The sequence below is a fragment of the Triticum dicoccoides genome, chromosome 6A (assembly GCF_002162155.2).
Source record: "Triticum dicoccoides isolate Atlit2015 ecotype Zavitan chromosome 6A, WEW_v2.0, whole genome shotgun sequence".
Lineage (NCBI taxonomy): Eukaryota > Viridiplantae > Streptophyta > Magnoliopsida > Poales > Poaceae > Triticum > Triticum dicoccoides.
In genome coordinates this window covers 621,425,958-621,446,136 of record NC_041390.1, presented here as the reverse complement: position 1 = coordinate 621,446,136, position 20,179 = coordinate 621,425,958, and the positions used below count along the sequence as shown (strand labels likewise).

Here is a 20,179-nt window from a genome sequence, read left to right as displayed (position 1 = left end):
AAATATAAATGTTCTTATATTTTTTTACAGAGGGAGTAACTTGGAGCACAAGGACAATATGAAATGTCTTGCGCATGGTAGACAAACACATTGGCAGGCTCGGCCCACCAAGGTGGGTGTACTCATGTGCGGCTCCTGCCCTTCTACTTCTAGTGCTGCCCACCTATGTCCGCGCCAAGGAAAACAATCAGCTTTGTGCTTTTGGAACTGACTGAGCCGCTCAGGATCCGGCGGTCGTCGCATGAGGTGGGTGCGGATTACATGACCAAGTATGAGCACGTCATAGCGCTCATGAAAGTACTACCGCAGACCAACCCACATACATTATACCATACCAGCAGGCAAACATACATTGTGCATATTTTACCGGCGCATATACGGGAAGCCGGGGTACCCGCGGTTGAATCTGCCAGACCACTCTTCATGGTTCTTCTTTCTGCACATCATTACATCGACCACGATAGAACTGCCAATGTTTTTGTCTCTGCTGCCATCGAAAAGCAAAGCCATGGAGGAACCATCTTTACCGAAGATTATGTAGGGATGGAGGCCATTTGATGGACAATGGATGGTGGTGCCATTGCAGCTAGAGGAACTGGTGGCTCGAGGGGTTCATGCAGTGGCTGGTCTTGTGCAGGGTCAGGATCAACATTATTATATAAAATGCAAACTAATTTGCTGAGTGTACTTCTGCATTAGAATGATCATTTTACATCTAAGAAATTATTTCAACACTGGAGCATTTACCAAAGACGTGAGCCATAACCTTGTCCATCCAGTCGTAATCATTCAGACTAATAAGCAGGATTTTAACAAATTGCTTCCGGCCTCTATATATACACGATAAAGGATGGATTTTATTGACTTAAAATGGAGCATCAAGAGAATACAAACATAATGAGTACACACCCGGCTTCTATGTGTTAGTTAGGATGCACACAGCCAACACTAACTCACATACACAAAACATGCCGACAAATAGCAAAGTCATGTAAGACCAAAGCTAAACGTAGGTGATAAAAAAAAATTCCAAAGTAACAGACACGCGATCGACAAACTACAACAATGACCATATCCGCACCAATCATCTCATGACACCACACGGACGGGGTTCTTCAACAGCAACGCCTTCAGGAAGGGAGCGACGCCTCAAGTATCGCCGTCGCTGGATCTAACCACCCATGGCCAGAATCTAGATTTTCACCCTGAAGAACCGGTCTGAGCATATCCGAGCAATGCCTTCAACAAGGTAACGACATACAATGTCGTCATTGCCAGGTCTAGCAACATGTGTCAGACCTAGGCTTTCACCCCGGAACTCAAGACCAGGTGCTCGAGTAGCACCATCATCAACATCACTTATGTGTCGCCGCCACCACTTTTCCTCGATCTCAGCAGGTACATGCGTTGTGCACTGCCGCTGCTGCACCACCATCCCTCTGCGTCAAGTCATCATCATACGGTGGTGCTAATTTACGGCAACTCGTGAGCCTGCTCCAGCTGCCAAACTCACGGCGACCAATTCCTCTCGGGCCTCAGCAGATCTACGCAGGAGCCATGGCGGTGAGTTCATAGTCCTCTTTTCCTTGGCGGATCTTTTGTTTTCAGAGAGAACCCTTTTCCCTAGATCTAATCAGGGTTGAAAATCTGCACATCTACATCAAGAATGCATATGGTCGTTTGACTGTAAAAACTGCATCTTCGTGACTGAATCAATACTGCATCATTTATAATTGCAACTTTGTTGTGATGACAAAAAATATGTCATGTCATGATGCATTCAAGTTACATGTTTGCTATTGCATAGAAGTTGCATATATGAGAATATGAATTTTTTTTTGCAACTAGCTAGTGTGAAATCAACTTTTATTTGTCTTTATGCCAAATGCAGAAAGGCAAGAGAGCTGATAGGCTCAGCGCATTGCCTGATGACATTCTGATCAACATTCTTGACCGGCTCAATCTCCGCGAGGCTGCAAGAACCAGCGTCCTCTCCAGACGGTGGACTCAGCTCTGTGCCAAGCTGCCTCGACTTATAATAAGCACTCAGCACTTCCTGCCCAAGGGCGTGTTATGCACCGACATCTCTGATGATGAACTAGTTCGCATCAATGCCGCTGTGGTCCAAGCGATGGAGAGCATATTGACCCGCAGAAATCCTGGAGAACACACCATCCGCCTTCTGTCCACGACGTTCTACTTGAGAGATGATGTCCCCATATCCACTGGGCGTGCTGTTGGTCGTGCCATGGCGGCACACCTGGTCGAGAATACGAAATTCAGTGTTATGACAGGGAAGTATGACATCATTGACTTGGACGAGGATGATCTGGTCACCGCTGGGAGAAAATTCATGTTGTTCTTTGATGCCTGCCCAAGTGCATTTGGTGGTCTCACTATCCTCGACCTAGAGAATTTAAGATTTGGTGAAACGGACATATCCAAACGTCCTCGTCACTTGCAAGCGGCTGAAGCATTTGCAATTGTACAATTGTGACTCTGGTGATTGCAGCACGCTGCAACTTGAACATGCTCATCTCAGTGAGCTTAGTATTGCCCACTGTAGGCTTGCACGAGTTCAGCTGAACTGGCTCCCTCAACTCACAAAGATGGTCTTTGAAGGTTGGCTGCAGTTCCAAGATCCACTGTTTATTGGTCATGTCCCATTGCTGGAGGCTGTAAGCCTCACAAATCTCGCCCTTAGTTACAGCAGGATGGTTGAGTTAAGTGAGTTTCTTAGTGGTACCTCTATACGAGATCTGAAGTTGGAATTTAATTCCGAAAAGGTAATTCAAGATTGTCGCTCTGCGAGCCCATCTCACCATATGCTTATTCGTTGCAGATTTGGGTGCAGCCAGAATGTCCGACGCAATCCCTGGCATCCGTTTTCCGCCAACTAAGGTTTGTGAATCTAGCTAGTCTTCCTGAAGGGTATGATCTCACCTGGACAATGTTTATTCTTGAAGCTGCGCCCTTACTGAAGGAGCTATACATGACGGTACGTGCTTAGGCTTAATGTTAGGTTTTGCAAGATTTTCTCACCAGATACAAATTACGTCTGCTCTATCAATAACTCATTTTTTTTATCTTCGTCCTAATTTCTGGCATGCAGGTATGGGATCATGCGTGTTTAACAGAAACGGATGAGGAGAAGAGGAAAGAACTATCATATAGTGAGAACAAGGGTGTAGAGTGGGACTCTGCCGCAGGAGGATTCCAACACCACAGCTTGGCCACACTCGTCATCATTGGCTTTGAATCTGAAGACTGCTTTGTGAATTATGTCAGACGCGTTATGGTGGCGGCGGTGAATCTAGCAGACGTGTTCCTGTATAGTAGGTCGGAGTGCGGCAACTGCGAGGAGAAGCCTAACAGGTACCCCTGGACTAAAAGGCAGAGGGTCTCGCTGAAGAGGAGGCTCGCAGCTGGGATTGAGTCGTTTGCCATATTTCACTTTGGTGCCAAGAGGCCTGGCCATGCAGCAAAAATGGAGCACCCACAGTGCTCACTGCTTGAGGCAAAAAGGTCTTTTACGTGAGGCAAAAGAGGTGGTTGATTTTCAAAGTGCTCACTGTTGTGTTAATTAGAAGTGTTGTTACTTTGGTCCGAGACTTGTTTCAGTCTTCTTATATATGTATTGACCGCAAACTGTATTACTCCTATTATTATTATGTTTTTTAAAGGTTTAGTGTATTATTATGATGTAGTGCCGATTGTTCTCATAATAAGTTTAGATTTAAAAACATTTTAATTTGTCGGTAAAAGCATATTATTGCTTTATTACGAATCAACATGGGGAGGATTGTCGCCTGGAACTTAAGATGTCTTCAATCACCACAAGTCTGTCACCTGCTCCACAAGCAACGCATCAGTGCAGAACGTGATACGGACCCAATTTTCTCCTCATGGGCAACGCTACCACCAAATGTACTACCCTGCCACCATGATACTCCCTCTGTTCCACAATGTAGTACCTATAGATTTTTTTGAAATGTCAAAATTTACAAACTTTTATGTGTTGTTTGAGAAGGAAAAAGGGTAACTAGAGAAAAAAATCAAAATAGGCTCTCAATGGACTCTACGCGGGACTTCTTTCTAAGCCTCACATGATTTGAATTTCTATGACATTCCATGTTTCCGAAACAGATTCTATAAAATATTTCACTTTTTCAGTGATCATCTATGTTTTAGGTATTTGGGGAATCCTCCTTAATAGACTAAATATTCTTATTATTTCAATGCCAATTGAATCAATCTTATTAGCTGTCAATTTGAGAACTTTTTGGTATTTTCCGTTTCTTTGGAGATATGATGGGTCAATCATTTTGCTTCATTAGTTCCATAGTGGCAGCTGTGGAATCTGTTATTGGATTAGGAATTTTCATTATTACTTTTTGAGTTCGAGGGACTATTGCTGTCGAATCTATAAATTGTATTCAAGTTTAAACATAACTACATGAGAGTTGCCAGATACAATGTTTTGTTCCCCTTTCGTTCTCTTCTTTCTATTCTTTCAGACATAAAATAGCTTCAATTTGCAATATCTGTTGGAATGTATCAAAATCAATATCAAAATCAATAAGATGAAAGATGTACAATCCAATTTCTCGATTCAATAGAAGCCGAAAGAGGTGCATATAGTACCCAAATAAGAATAGATAGATATGCCCAAAGCAGGTCTGATTACGATAATCCACTTCTGGGCCCAGGCTCAGCTGCACCGGCGCTGACGGAAAAAATCAAAACAAATACTACAAAAATTTTAGAAAAAATCCAACTTTTTGTGTGGTAGATTAATTGATGCGTGAGGTCTGCTCTTACTTCAACTCATTTTGACATTTGAGTAGCTCTCGGCGAAAAAACTGTTCACGCACTGTTCTGACCCATTTTGTCTTTTTTGCTAAGAGCTACTCAGATGAACAAATGAGTTAAAAATTGGAGCGGGCCTCACACATCAATTAATCTACCACACAAAAAAATTGAATTTTTCTAAATTTTTCTAGTATTTGTTTTGATTTCTTTTCTGATCGGGTATAGATGAGCCTGGGCACCGAAACGCCGCACTTTTCTGATTACACCTATTCCTAACCTAAATAGAATGTAAGGACGTAGGGATTTCTGTGTAAACAAAGTAACCTATTTTCATAGGCTCGAATGACCCCTTCTCATAATAAGAATGTGCATGGTCTGGTTCTGTATGAAATGAACTTATTGATGATTCCCTAAAGAAAACCTATAATATGATGATCGACAAAATGTGAGGTAAAGACATACAATTGGTTTTCTATTTGAAAGAGGTGTCACACGGTATAATTTTATGACATATAGTCCATATATTATACATGCTAACAATGTGCATAATGGTTTTAAAATGAGAACCCCAACGAGTATCGTCGGGTCTAGCTAGTCCCATCTCTTGATTTAGCCCACTTCCATTTTCAATCTCACCCATTTCAAGTGCTTCCAAAACCTTTTAAGCTCTAACATCTCGAAGCATGTCATGGCGCTTACGAGAAACTCCAACAATATTGAGCAAGTAAGAAACATGATCAAAGAACCACAAACATGGTTCATTTTCCTTTGCCACGGCTATAAGAACCAACTGAAGTTGATGTGCAAAACAATGGATGTAATAGGCAGAGGGTGACTCGTTCATGATCAATGTTTTCAACCCATTAATCTCCCCTTTCATGTTGCTTGCCCCATCATATCCTTGCCCACGCATTTGACTAGGAGTCAAATGATGATCTTTAAGCAAAGTTTGAATTGCATCCTTAAGTGACAATGAAGTTGTATTGGCAACATGAACAACTTCAAGGAATCTCTCACATCCTCTTCCCGATTTCTCAACAAATCGTATGCAGAGAGCAAGTTGTTCTTTGTGAGATGCATCACTAGACTCATCAGCTAGGATTGCATAGTGGTCATCACCAATATCTTCAATAATTCTTTTAGTTGTTTGCGCCGCACAACATTCAATTATTTGATTTTGTATCTTTGGACTAGTCAAGATGCAATTCTGAGGAGCATTGTTCAAAACATGTTTATTAACTTCTTCATCATTTTCCTAAAGCCACTTAAGAAGTTCAATAAAGTTCCCCCTATTGCTAGATTCTTCACTCTCGTCATGTTCATGAAATGCCAGTCCTTGGTTTAAAACAAACCTCAAGCATCTAAGTGAATAAGTCAGCCTAGCCTTGTACATACGCAAATCCTCTTTATCCACCCTCACCATAATGTTATTAATTGATGGTTGGGGTGCCACAAATAAATTGTACTTCTCTTGAGCTATGTTGTGAATGTTGTTAATACCACCCTCATGTTTTTCTAATGCATCAGCCTATACCAATTTTTCCAACCACCTTTAACAAAGGCATCACCCTTAGGCCCCCCATTCGATTTGCCTTTGAACAAATAACACACAAAGAAAAATGCAGCCTCATATTTGACACTATATTCTAGCCATTTGTAGTTCTCAAACCAAACAAAGTTGAAGTGTCAATTTTTACCATACATTTTCTTGACTTCAAAGTTGTGTGCATATGGTTGGACTGCATTCTTTGCAATGTACCATCTCCGAACTTCGTCTTGATCATTAACATCATAATCTGAAATAGGAATCATTTCCCCTGGATCAGGTGGAAGCCTTTTGAATATTATAGGACCTTGCATGTGGATGTTGGGGTGATGGTTGCCGTGGCGCTTCATCATCAAATCAATGTCAATCTCTGCATCAGAATAGACTGGAGGTGGATCAATATCAATGTCAATCTCTGCATCCGAATGGACTGGAGGTGGATCAATATCAGGTTCAGGTTGCTCTTCGGCTGCAACCTTTCTTGTTTTTGCCTCATAATTCCGGAAAAAAGACTTAATGTCACCATTCCTCTTCATCTTCAGTTCTACAATTAGAACATAATGTCAGCAAGACAGCAAGACTTTCAAACATACATTTGTTTCAGAAAAGCATCGGTTTGCTATATCAGTTTGTAAGCATACGATTCAGAGCAACAACAAGCATATGTTTCAGAGCAGCATCCGAAATACATCAGTTTGCAAACATATGATTTTCAGCAAGCATGTGTTCAGAGCAGAAGCAAGCATCAGTTTGCTATATATGATTTTCAGCAAGCATATGTTCAGAGCAGAAGCAATCAAGCATCAGTTTGCTATATATGCAAGATTCAATTTGAGAGAGCTGTAGGGGAGGCTGCTGAGCGCACTAGCAGTCAGCGTGACGGCGTCGTCAAAACTCACCCACGACCGGGGCGGGGAGCGGTGGAGCGGGAAGGACCGGAGGAGAGGAGAGCGTTGGGAGGCGGGAGCAGATCCTCCGGAGACCGGAGCGGCGGCAGGCGTCTGGTCCGGGTCGGCTCGACGGCGCCTCGGCAGGGGAGGCGCGACGGTCGATGGCCGCGGCGGGAAGGACCGAAGGAGCTCCAGCGGCGACCGCCACGCGCGAGCGCCCAGCGGCGGTGGCCGAGCGCGAGTGGGGAGCGACTGGGCGGAGGCGGGGAGCGGCGGCCGAGCGAAATGCGGTTGCGCCTTGTGCGCCTGTGCCTCTCTCTCGCTCACAGTGGAGCCCGAGAATATGAGGTGGGCCTGGGCTCAATAGTCAACAGCAGCTAATTTTCCATATATATAAAAAAAATCCCAAATTTTCTGGGACACACCCTCTGGTTCCGCCACTGCCATATAACACAAACAGTATTGGCATATAGTCCAAATAACATGGTAAAAGGTCCAAATAAACATGGTAAAAGGCATTCTCGTTGACAGACACAACACTTGCTAGTCTTTCATCTGTAATCAGTACTGGCATTTCCTGGTAATCTTGGCAGCGCTTCAAACAAAACAGAGTAAAATGCAAGCGCGGTCTTAATTCTTTTCTGAAAGTGTCATTTGGGTCCTAATTCTTTCAAAATGCATATCTGGGTCCTAAATCTTTCTAAGTTGTTCACGCGAGGTCCTAATCCCGTCTGACGGCCGCTGACCAGCTCGCGTGGCGCTTTGACCGCCGCCACGTCAATTCGAGGGCCCACATGGGAGATTTCGCGCGGATGGCGGTTGGGAATTTAAGCAATGTGACCCCTGGAGTTTATGCTTTCCTTATTCCCCAGTCCCTAAGTCTTCTGCTCGCTCTATCCCTCTCTCTGGTCCTTGATCTTCTTAAGAGCAGTCACAATGGGCAGTTCTCTAGCATCAAGTATGTATCTACAGTGGCAACAAATAAAATGCTACTATTAAGAAAACTGAAGTGCTACAGTTAAGAGAAATGAGATGCTACAGTTAAGAAGCAAATGCTATAGTTAGTACTTACTTGTTAAACACTTCACAACTATTATTCAGAAGCAAATCACATTTTGGGAGTTCTTGGAAATAGGCCTTGCACCAGTGCCTTGGGTCAATTGCATCCAAGTACTCAAATGCCCCCTGGTCCAGCTCTTTCATCTCTTGCATGTATTTCTTCCAGTTCCAGTCTGCCTCATATGTAGCTCTTGCAATTTGCCACAACTTATTCTTGAAAACATCGCCTTTCCAGTTCTTTGCAAAGTTTTGATGCAGATGCCCCACACAAAATATATGTTGTGCATCAGGAAACAATGCATTGACAGCATTGATCAACCCCTACATACACAGAGTATAGAAAACAAATGATATATGAAATGCTATATATGAAAGGGAACTAAACAATAGGATTGGGATTAGGGTTACGAGAACTTACCATTCGCGGAGGAGGATCTCCGGGTCGCTGTAGATGTGGTGCCATCCTAGTGTCGCCGTCTCCGGACAACAGTCGGCAACGTTCTCACTGGAGCAGAGCCGCCGCCGTCAATCACCCTGTTCTCGCCAGACAGGGAGAGGGAGAGGGGTGGGGCAGAGGAAGAGGGACTGCAAATGGAAGGGAATTAGGGTTAGAGGGTTTTTCTACAAATATTCATGGCCGGTCGTTATCCTGCCTGGGCCCTCTGGTGTTGACGTGGACTGGTCAAAGCGACGTGGCACTGGTCAGCGGCGGTCAGACGGGATTAGGACCTTGGATGAACAATTTAAAAAGATTTGGAACGCAGATATGCATTTTGAAAGAATTAGGACATAAGTGACAGAAAAGAATTAGGACCACGCTTTTATTTTACTCAACAAAACATGAAGATTGAGGGCGCTTTTATTTTACTCAACAAAACATGAAGATTGAGGCATACTGCACGTTGTAGATCAAAGCAGAGTCAAAAGCATAAAACATGCATATTAAAGTTGCTAAGACAGATGTGAAACGAAATGATGCCGGAGGCGTATTTCATTGCGTGGCAAAAGAATTGTGATCTGCAAACAAACACAAACCATAGTCAAATAATACCCCAACTTCGGCTTTCCTTCAAACAATTGCCAAACATATGTTGTTATAACTTCTTTTCAGAAATTTGCTTTGAAATATACTTTAGTGAAGATATACTTATAGCTTCAAAAAGGCAGGCTTGCTAACATCTTCAGTGAAAATGGTTACGGCTTGCTAACAATCTTCAGTGTAAATGATAACCATTTCCTGCTCAAATCAAGTTTAACATAACTGCTGTAAAACAGCAGGAATTGTCTTACACTTGGTAACATAACTACCGCTACTAGTACATCAGAGCAAAACAGATAGCAGAAACAACACAGCCACTTCTTTTCTTCCTCCTTAACTTCACTTTTGCTTCTTGGGCATCCTGTAACCACCAACGACGCAAGCGTGGTCGCGCTCGAAGGGCTCCAGGGTCACCTGCTCTGAGGGCTTGAACTGGTCAGCCTTGAGCTTCTCCACTTCACTGGCGAACACGGCCTCGGCCGCCTGGGTGGAGTCGATACAGTTTGCCTGGCCAATGGAAAGAGCAATGTCAGCTCAAATGGAAATTTCAGATTTTCTAAGGCACGCTCTAACTACAACGAAACTGAGTGGTACCTTGATGGAAATGACAAAGTGGCCGCCATTCTTCAAGAAGTATGATGCGTTAAGGGCTAAGATTCTAGCCTGTGGGAAAGAAGATGCAATGACAAGGTTTAGAAATGCACAACCACAACATTAACAAGTCACCCACATCATGCTGCAATATTCAAGCTGAGGCTTTCTTATTGATAATGCAAGAACGAATTCAAAATCAAGCCTCAATGTGGGTTCAATATTGTGTGCAAAGAAAGAATGTGAAGCAAAGATGAGACAACACAATGTTATCAAAGATCAAACTGGAAATAGTAACTGGACCAGCAAATTTAAAAGCAGAAAGATAAGTGTAGTTCCTCGACGTCCAATCGCAACACAAGAAATTCTGCACTGGATAGCGAGAGGAACATTAATTTATGCTTCCCATCTCCTCATTACCCAGGAACCATATAAATTAATTCACAGGCACGAATACTGTTTAGAGAAGCAGATTAAAACATGATCTAACATTTTCAAGACAACTAGATACAGGAAAGATCCAAGATACAAAACTAGATTTCCAAGACAACTCAGTCCCTTAGATGTTCTTTGACCATGCGATCATTTCCGCAGGAGTCATTACAGGTCTGTAACTGTAATATTGGCTCATCACGGTTGTCAAAATATCAAAAGAGGGAAAGGTACAACAAAAGATCAATGTATGCAAGAGCCGTCATGTTATCAAATAAGACTCATCAAGAAAGAACAGGCCTCAATGCAGAAGGGAACTTCCAACCAAAATAAATACAGGACTAGCTAATCATATACACTACTGTGTCACAGTGGGAACACCATCCAAACTTGTTACACAAAACGAGGCAGATAAAAGGCAAATTAACACCAAGTCAATGAAATACAGTATGTGATGGTCAAAATCCAAAAACATAGAAATGTAGCAACACACAAAAGGAAAGATCTGGCAATGGGCATATGTGCATCAGAAACTCGATTTTGCATCATACATTGTGATGTCCTGAAGGTGAATCCGAGTTAGCTCATCATCTACTAAGCCCAAATATGGCCACAGAAAGCCAAGTAAACATTGCACACTAACAACAGTAGATTGTCACACACCAGTTATTGTTAACCACTGGTAATGCTAATGGATTTTATTGTAGCTGTAATCAAAATGCAGAAAATGCAGCAAACCAACTAGGTAAAGAGGCATCAACGCATCAGAGACTCGATTTTGCATCATCCATTTGATGTCCTGAAGGGGAATCCGAGTAAAGCTCATCTTTTGCTAAGCCGCCAAACAACTCATGAAGGAGTTGAACACAGACAAACAATAACAGTAAGTGTAAACTATAATAACTGGTGTTGATAGTAGTAAGCAAGACTGTAGAAGCAGAGCTCTAGAAATTCTTCATAAAAGGCATACCTGGTCAGGCTGTGCAACATCTGAAAAGATAACATCAACCATGCCGACCAGCATCCGGTACTTTGCCGGGTGCCTAGCATCCTCGATGATGGGGATGACATTGGTCCTCTTCTTGGCCATGTTGACAAGATCCCTACCACTCCGGTGAGAGAATTCAACAGCATACACCAACCCAGTCTGTAAAGTAAGAAGACTTCATTAAGACAACTCACATTAAGCGACATTCACTGAAATACACAAAAGGAAATAGCGACGAGATCTCACTGGTCCAACGATGTCAGACACATGAGACACGGTTGTTCCAGAGGCAGCTCCGAGGTACAGCACACGAGTTCCAGGAGCCTGAAACAACAACCACGAAGTCAGCTACTACAATAATGGTGCTAGTCTGAACTAGTACATCCTTGACAAAGCGAGGGATTCAAACAATCCAGAATGCAAACCGGGGCACAAAAAGGACTTACAATCCAGATGTTGTCCACACCACCGAGCACAGCAGCAGCCAGCTTGGACCTGAAGGGGTTCCAGACCCTGTACTCAACCTTGGTTCCATCCTCGTTCTGCATAACAACAAAACAGCAATAAACATCAGTCTACAGCATCTGTAGAACACTAATGAACATCATTTCACATCAGCACCAATAAGTGCATCTTTATCAGCCAGTAATTGCATAATTTACATATGGGCATCAAAAAAGAGTGCATCTTTCAAACAGCAATGAACATCATTCACATGCTCTAGAAGCAGAACAGGGCATAAAAATCCATCAACAGAATCTGAAGCCAATGAATATATCTAAAAACTACTGACACGAGCGTATCATTTGCTCCTCTAAGAACTAACAATAGCCGAATCTAAGCTGGTTGCCCAGCTGAATCGAAGCTGGTTTACCATACGCCCAGCAGCAGTAAAAAGTCTACGAATTTGTGTGGAACCGCGCATAAGCAAGAGAAGCAACCGAGGGGGAGCAGCGAGCGAGCACGGACCTGGACGGAGACCCTCTTCTCGCCGTAGACGGACTCGCCGGCGACCATGTTCTTGGTGCAGAGCGCGTCCTCCTTGGCCTTGGCGATGAAGACGCCGTCGTGCTTGTGCGGCACGACGACCACCTTGGCCCCGCCCTTCATGCCTGGACCTCCCCTTCCCCCACCCCTGCCGCCGCCGCGGCCCCTGCCGGCGCTCCGGCCGCCGAAGCCCCGGCCGCCGCTGCGGCCGCCGCCATCGCTCCTCCCGCCGAAGCCGCGCCCGCGCCCACCGCGGCCGCCGCTGTCGCCGAAGCCCCTGCCGCCGCCGCGGCCTCCTCCTCCTCTCATGGGTGCCCTCATGGTGTGGGTCGTGTGGGGATGCTCGCCGCCGCCGCCGAGGGAGGGTTTAGGGTTTTGGGGAGGGAGTGAGGGTTTGGGATGGGGGGTTGGGGGAGGACTTATAGAGGGGGAATTAGGGTTGGGGTTTCATCTGGGCCGTTGGTGGGGTGAATGGTGGATGGACGGCTGGATCGCACGGGATTATTAAGGACTTGGTAAAACATGATTTATTATTAATCGTGGCGTTTCATAATAAATTAGTCAGGATGGCTGAGTGGTCTAAGGCGCCTGAGTTAAGTTCAGGTCCCCGTTGAGGGCGTGGGTTCGAACCCCACTTTTGACATTTTCTTTTTTGTTATTTTCATATATTTTCTATTCATTTATTACTAGCAAAAGGCCCTTACATACTAACGGGAGAAAAAAAGTCATAATCTTCAATGGTCATGATCGCATTTTACCGCATTATCGACATACACTACCACTCTCAATTTCATGCAATCCTGAACATTTTTTTTAAACTCGCGAACATACCTGAAATCGTGAACATTTCAAATTAATGAACACTTTTACAAATTTTTCAAACATTTTCTAAAATCAAGAACATTTTCTGAAATCACGAACATTTTATACTATTAGCAAACTCGCCAAATTCATCGATCGAATCGGGCACCCGGAACGTCGAATGAAAGTGGTATTTCTACACCCCCTATCTATATGATTTTTAGGGCCCCTTTTCCCCTATCCCTCCCTTGTGTTTAGGAGCGGGATCTGCCCAAGACCTATGGTGGTACAGATGGCATGGATTCCGCAAGCGTCCCGCACCCTCTGAGAAAGAAACTCCTCAACCATCACAAGATAAAGAAGTATGACGCTCTGTGTCTGACTCTATTGGTCATAGTTCCTTACTGTTGTGGCTGGTGCTCGTTTGCGCACGTGTGAACCACCAGATCATAAGGAAAGATGCCTCTCGGGGTCATGATCGCATTTTACCGCATTATCGACATACACTACCACTCTCAATTTCGTACAATCATGAACATTTTTTTAAACTCGTGAACATACCTGACATCGTGAACATTTCAAATTCATGAACACTTTTACAAATTTTTCGAACATTTTCTAAAATCAAGAACATTTTCTGAATTCATGAACATTTTATACTATTTGCAAACTCCCCAAATTCGTTGATCGAATCGGGCGCCCCGAAACGTCGAATGAAAGTGGTCTTTCTACACCCCTATCTATATGATTTTTAGGGCCCCTTTTCCCCTATCCTTCCCTTGTGTTTAGGAGCGGGATCTGCCCAAGACCTACGGTGGTACAGATGGCACGGACTCCGTGTTGGAAATATGCCCTAGAGGCAATAATAAATTGATTATTATTATATTTCCTTGTTCATGATAATCGTTTATTATCCATGCTAGAATTGTATTGATAGGAAACTCAGATACATGTGTGGATACATAGACAACACCATGTCCCTAGTAAGCCTCTAGTTGACTAGCTCGTTGATCAATAGATGGTTACGGTTTCCTGACCATGGACATTGGATGTCATTGATAACGGGATCACATCATTAGGAGAATGATGTGATGGACAAGACCCAATCCTAAGCATAGCACAAGATCGTGTAGTTCGTATGCTAAAGCTTTTCTAATGTCAAGTATCATTTCCTTAGACCATGAGATTGTGCAACTCCCGGATACCGTAGGAATACTTTGGGTGTGCCAAACGTCACAACATACCTGGGTGGCTATAAAGGTACACTACAGGTATCTCCGAAAGTGTCTGTTGGGTTGGCACGAATCAAGACTGGGATTTGTCACTCCGTGTGACGGAGAGGTATCTCTGGGCCCACTCGGTAGGACATCATCATAATGTGCACAATGTGACCAAGGAGTTGATCACGGGATGATGTGTTACGGAACGAGTAAAGAGACTTGCCGGTAACGAGATTGAACAAGGTATCGGGATACCGACGATCGAATCTCGGGCAAGTATCGTACCGATAGACAAAGGGAATTGTATACGGGATTGATCGAATCCTCGACATCGTGGTTCATCCGATGAGATCATCGTGGAACGTGTGGGAACCAACATGGGTATCCAGATCCCACTGTTGGTTATTGGCCGGAGAACGTCTCGGTCATGTCTGCATGGTTCCCGAACCCGTAGGGTCTACACACTTAAGGTTCGGTGACGCTAGGGTTATAAGGAATAGATATACGTGGTTACCGAATGTTGTTCGGTGTCCCGGATGAGATCCCGGACGTCACGAGGAGTTCCGGAATGGTCCGGAGGTAAAGATTTATATATGGGAAGTCTTGTTTTGGTCACCGGAAAAGTTTCAGGTTTATCGGTAACGTACCGGGACCACCGGGAGGGTCCCGAGGGTCCACCAAGTGGGGCCACAAGCCTCGGAGGGCTGCATGGGCCAAGTGTGGGAGGGGACCAGCCCCAGGTGGGCTGGTGCGCCCCCCCACAAGGGCCCAAGGCGCCTAAGGGGAGGAAGGGGGCAAACCCTAAGGGCAGATGGGCCCTAAGGCCCATGCTCCCTGCGCCTCCCTCTCTCCCCCTTGGCCGCCTCCCTCAGATGGGATCTGGGGCTGCCGCACCCCTTGGGGTGGGAACCCTAAAGGGGGCGCAGCCCCCTCCCCTTCCCCTATATATACTTGAGGCCTAGGGGCTGCCCAAGACGCGATCTGATCTCTCCCTGGCGCAGCCCTACCTCTCTCCTCCTCGTCTCTTGCGGTGCTTGGCGAAGCCCTACTGGAGTACCACTCTCCTCCACCACCACCACGCCGTTGTGCTGCTGCTGGATGGAGTCTTCCTCAACCTCTCCCTCTCTCCTTGCTGGATCAAGGCATGGGAGACGTCATCGGGCTGTACGTGTGTTGAACGCGGAGGTGCCGTCCGATCGGCACTAGGATCTCCGGTGATTTGGATCACGACGAGTACGACTCCTTCAACCCCGTTCTCTTGAACGCTTCCGCATAGCAATCTACAAGGGTATGTAGATGCACTCTCCTTCCCCTCGTTGCTGGTCTCTCCATAGACAGATCTTGGTGACATGTAGGAAAATTTTGAATTTCTGCTACGTTCCCCAACAGTGGCATCATGAGCTAGGTCTATTGTGTAGATTCTATGCATGAGTAGAACACAAAGTAGTTGCGGGCGTTGATTTTGTTCAATATGCTTACCGTTACTAGTCCAATCTTGATTCGGTGGCATTGTGGGATGAAGCGGCCCGGACCAACCTTACACGTACGCTTACGTGAGACCGGTTCCACCGACTGACATGCACTAGTTGCATAAGGTGGCTGGCGGGTGTCTGTCTCTCCCACTTTAGTCGGATCGGATTCGATGAAAAGGGTCCTTATGAAGGGTAAATAGCAATTGGCATATCACGTTGTGGTTTTGCGTAGGTAAGAAACGTTCTTGCTAGAAACCCATAGCAGCCACGTAAAACATGCAAACAACAATTAGAGGACGTCTAACTTGTTTTTGCAGGGTATGCTATGTGATGTGATATGGCCAAGAAGAATGTGATGAATGATATGTGATGTATGAGATTGATCATGTTCTTGTAATAGGAATCACGACTTGCATGTCGATGAGTATGACAATCGGCAGGAGCCATAGGAGTTGTCTTTATTTATAATATGACCTGCGTGTCATTGAACAACGTCATGTAATTACTTTATTTTATCGCTAACCGTTAGTTGTAGTAGTAGAAGTAATAGTTGGCGAGACAACTTCATGAAGACACGATGATGGAGATCATGGTGTCATGCCGGTGACAATGATGATCATGGAGCCCCGAAGATGGAGATCAAAAGGAGCAATATGATATTGGCCATATCATGTCACTATTTGATTGCATGTGATGTTTATCATGTTTATACATCTTATTTGCTTAGAACAACGGTAGTAAATAAGATGATCCCTCTTTAAAAATTCAAGAAAGTGTTCCCCCTAACTGTGCACTGTTGTGAAAGTTCATCGTTTCGAAGCACCACGTGATGATCGGGTGTATAGATTCTTACGTTCGAATACAACGGGTGTTGACGAGCCTAGCATGTACATACATGGCCTCGGAACACATGCGAAACACTTAGGTTAACTTGACGAGCCTAGCATGTACAGACATGGCCTCGGAACACAAGAGACCGAAAGGTCGAGCATGAGTCGTATGGTAGATACGATCAACATGAAGATGTTCACCGATGTTGACTAGTCCGTCTCACGTGATGATCGGACACGGCCTAGTTGACTCGGATCATGTAATCACTTAGATGACTAGAGGGATGTCTATCTGAGTGGGAGTTCATAAGATGAACTTAATTATCCTAAACATAGTCAAAATGTCTTCGCAAATTATGCCATAGCTCGCGCTTCAGTTCTACTGTTTAGATATGTTCCTAGAGAAAATTTAGTTGAAAGTTGATAGTAGCAATTATGCGGATTAGGTCTGTAAACTGAGGATTGTCCTCATTGCTTCATAGAAGGCTTATGTCCTTAATGCATCGCTCAGTGTGCTGAGCCTCAAATGTCGTATGTGGATGTTGCGAACATCTGACATACACATTTTGATAACTACGTGATAGTTCAGTTAAACGGTTTAGAGTTGAGGCACCGAAGACGTTTTGAAACGTCGCAAAACATATGAGATGTTTCGAGGGCTGAAATTGGGATTTTAGGCTCGTGCCCACGTCAAGAGGTATAAGACCTCCGACGATTTTCTTAGCCTACAAACTAAGGGAGAAAAGCTCAATTGTTGAGCTTGTGCTCAGATTGTCTGAGTACAACAATCATTTGAATCGAGTGGGAGTTGATCTTCCAGATGAGATAGTGATGTTTCTCCGAAGTCATTACCACCAAGATGCTAGAGCTTCGTGATGAACTATAACATATCGAGGACATATACGATCATCTTTGAGATATTCGTGATGTTTGACACCACAAAAGTAGAAATCAAGAAGGAGCATCAATTGTTGATGGTTGATGAAACCACTAGTTTCAAGAAGGGCGAGGGCAAGAAGGGATACTTCATGAAACGGCAAATCAGCTGCTGCTCTAGTGAAGAAACCCAAGTTTGAACCCAAACCCGAGACTAAGTGCTTCTGTAATAAGGGGAACAGCCACTGGAGCAGAATTACCCTAGATACCTGGTAGATTAGAAGGCTGGCAAGGTCGATAGAAGTATATTGGATATACATTGTGTTGATGTGTACTTTACTAGTACTCCCAGTAGCACCAGGGTATTAGATACCGGTTCGGTTGCTAAGTGTTAGTAACTCGAAATAAAAGCTACGGGATAAACGGAGACTAGCCAAAGGTGAGCTGACGATATGTGTTGGAAGTGTTTCCAATGTTGATATGATCAACCATCGCACGCTCCCTCTACCATCGAGATTGGTGTTAAACCTAAATAATTGTTATTTGGTGTTTGCGTTGAGCATAGACATGATTGGATTATGTCTATCGCGATACGGTTATTCATTTAAGGAGAACAATGGTTACTCTGTCTATTTGAATAATACCTTCAATGGTCTTGCACCTAAAATGAATGGTTTATTGAATCTCGATCGTAGTGATACACATGTTCATGCCAAAAGATATAAGATAGTAATGATAGTACCACCTACTTGTGGCACTGCCACTTAAGTCATATCGGTATAAAACGCATGAAGAAGCTCCATGTTGATGGATCTTTGGACTCACTCATTTTTGAAAAGTTTGAGACATGCGAACCATGTCCATTGGTGAATATGCATGAAGAAACTCCATGCAAATGGACCGTTTGGACTCACTTGACTTTGAATCACTTGAGACATGCAAATCATACCACATGGGCAAGATGACTGAAAGCCTCGTTTTCAGTAAAATGGAACTAGAAAGCAACTTGTTGGAAGTAATATATTTTGATGTGTGCAGTCCAATGAGTGCTGAGGTGTGTAGTGGATATCGTTATGTTCTTACTTCACAGATGATTTGAGTAGATGTTGAGTATATTTACTTGATGAATCACGAGTCTAAATTATTGAAAGGTTCAAGTAATTTCAAGGTGAAGTTGAAAGATCGTCGTGACAAGAGGATAAAAGATCTATGATATGATCATAGAGATGAATATCTGAATTACGAGTTTGGCACAGAATTAAGACATTGTGGAAATTATTTCACAACTGATACAGCCTGGAACACCATAGTGTGATGGTGTGTCCGAACATCATAACTGCACCCTATTGGATATGATGCATACCATGATGTCTCTTATCGAATTACCACAATAGTTTATGGGTTAGGCATTAGAGACAACCACATTCACTTTAAATAGGGCACCACGTAATTCCGATGAGATGACATCGTATGAACTATGGTTTAAAGAAACCTAAGCTGTCATTTATTAAAAGTTTGGGGCTGCGACGCTTATGTGGAAAAGTTTCAGGCTGATAAGCTCGAACCCAAAGCGGATAAATGCATCTTCATAGGACACCCAAAACAGTTGGGTATACCTCCTGTCTCAGATCCGAAAGCAATAAGGGATTGTTTCTAGAATCGGGTCCTTTCTCGAGGAAAAGTTTCTCTCGAAAGAATTGAGTGGGAGGATGGTGGAGACTTGATGAGGTTATTGAACCGTCTCTTAAACTAGTGTGTGGCAGGGCACAGGGAGTTGTTCCTGTGGCACCTACACCAGTTGAAGTGGAAGCTTATGATAGTGATCATGAAACTTCAGATCAAGTCACTACCAAACCTCGTGGGATGACAAGGATGTGTGCTACTTCAGAGTGGTACGTAATCCTGTCTTGGAAGTCATGCTGCTAGACAACAATGAACCTACGAGCTATGGAGAAGCGATGGTGGGCCCGGATTCCGATAAATGGCTCGAGGCCATAAAATCCGAGAGAGGATCCATGTATGAAAACAAAGTGTAGACTTTAGCAGAACGACTCGACGGTCGTAAGGCTGTTGAGTACAGATTGATTTTAAAGGAAGACGGACAATGATGGTAAGTATCACTATTAAGAAAGCTCGACTTGTCGTTAAGATGTTTTCCGACAAGTTCAAGGAGTTGACTACGATGAGACTTTCTCACTCGTAGCGATGCTAAGAGTCTGTTGGAATTATATTAGCAATTACTGCATTATTTATGAAATCTTGCAGATAGGATGTTAAAACATTGTTTCCTCGACGATTTTTGAGGAAAGGTTGTATGTGATACAACCGAAAGGTTTTGTCAATCCTGAAAGATGCTAATAAGTATGCAAAGCTCCAGCAATCCTTCAGAGGACTGGAGTAAGCATCTCGGAGTTGGAATGTATGCTTTGATGAGATGATCAAAGATTTTGGGTGTATACAAAGTTTATGAGAAACTTGTATTTCCAAAGAAGTGAGTGGGAGCACTATAGAATTTCTGATGAATATATGTTGTTGACATATTGTTGATCAGAAATGACGTAGAATTTCTGGAAAGCATATAGGGTTATTTGGAAAGTGTTTTTCAATGGAAAGCCTGGATTAAGCTACTTGAACAT

General features: G+C 43.9%; 1 protein-coding gene, 4 non-coding genes and 2 pseudogenes across 5 annotated transcripts; 2 read left to right on the top strand and 5 right to left on the bottom strand.

Annotated features, from left to right (window-relative positions):
- The first annotated feature begins 1,885 nt into the window (after positions 1 to 1,885).
- LOC119316152 lies at positions 1,886 to 3,538 on the top strand (annotated as a pseudogene).
- Positions 3,539 to 9,487: 5,949 nt separating this feature from the next.
- Positions 9,488 to 12,710, bottom strand: LOC119318582 (rRNA 2'-O-methyltransferase fibrillarin 1-like). The gene is made up of 6 exons (XM_037593162.1): positions 12,327 to 12,710; positions 11,804 to 11,899; positions 11,604 to 11,681; positions 11,340 to 11,516; positions 9,941 to 10,009; positions 9,488 to 9,853 (listed from the first exon to the last, which is right to left on the bottom strand). Exons 1-6 carry the CDS (start codon positions 12,663 to 12,665, stop codon positions 9,686 to 9,688), a joined length of 927 nt encoding a protein of 308 aa, XP_037449059.1. The 5' UTR covers positions 12,666 to 12,710; the 3' UTR covers positions 9,488 to 9,685.
- On the bottom strand, positions 10,265 to 10,410 carry LOC119319877. Its single transcript, XR_005154697.1, has one exon. It is a non-coding gene; the product is annotated as a small nucleolar RNA snoR136 (small nucleolar RNA).
- LOC119319711 lies at positions 10,483 to 10,578 on the bottom strand (annotated as a pseudogene).
- On the bottom strand, positions 10,892 to 10,966 carry LOC119319829. The gene has a single exon (XR_005154652.1). It is a non-coding gene; the product is annotated as a small nucleolar RNA snoR60 (small nucleolar RNA).
- LOC119319828 lies at positions 11,130 to 11,204 on the bottom strand. Its single transcript, XR_005154651.1, has one exon. It is a non-coding gene; the product is annotated as a small nucleolar RNA snoR60 (small nucleolar RNA).
- Positions 12,711 to 12,904: 194 nt separating the features above from the next.
- TRNAL-UAA lies at positions 12,905 to 12,987 on the top strand. Its single transcript has one exon. It is a non-coding gene; the product is annotated as a tRNA-Leu (tRNA).
- The last annotated feature ends 7,192 nt before the right edge of the window (positions 12,988 to 20,179 follow it).

Coding starts and splice junctions, on each gene's coding strand:
- LOC119318582 (XM_037593162.1), bottom strand. CDS start 12,665: ATGAGGGCACCCATGAGAGGAGGAGGAGGCCGCGGCGGCGGCAGGGGC. Junction 11,900..12,326: donor AGAAGAGGGTCTCCGTCCAG/GTCCGTGCTCGC, acceptor GTTGTTATGCAG/AACGAGGATGGAACCAAGGT. Junction 11,517..11,603: donor TGTCTGACATCGTTGGACCA/GTGAGATCTCGT, acceptor CTTACTTTACAG/ACTGGGTTGGTGTATGCTGT.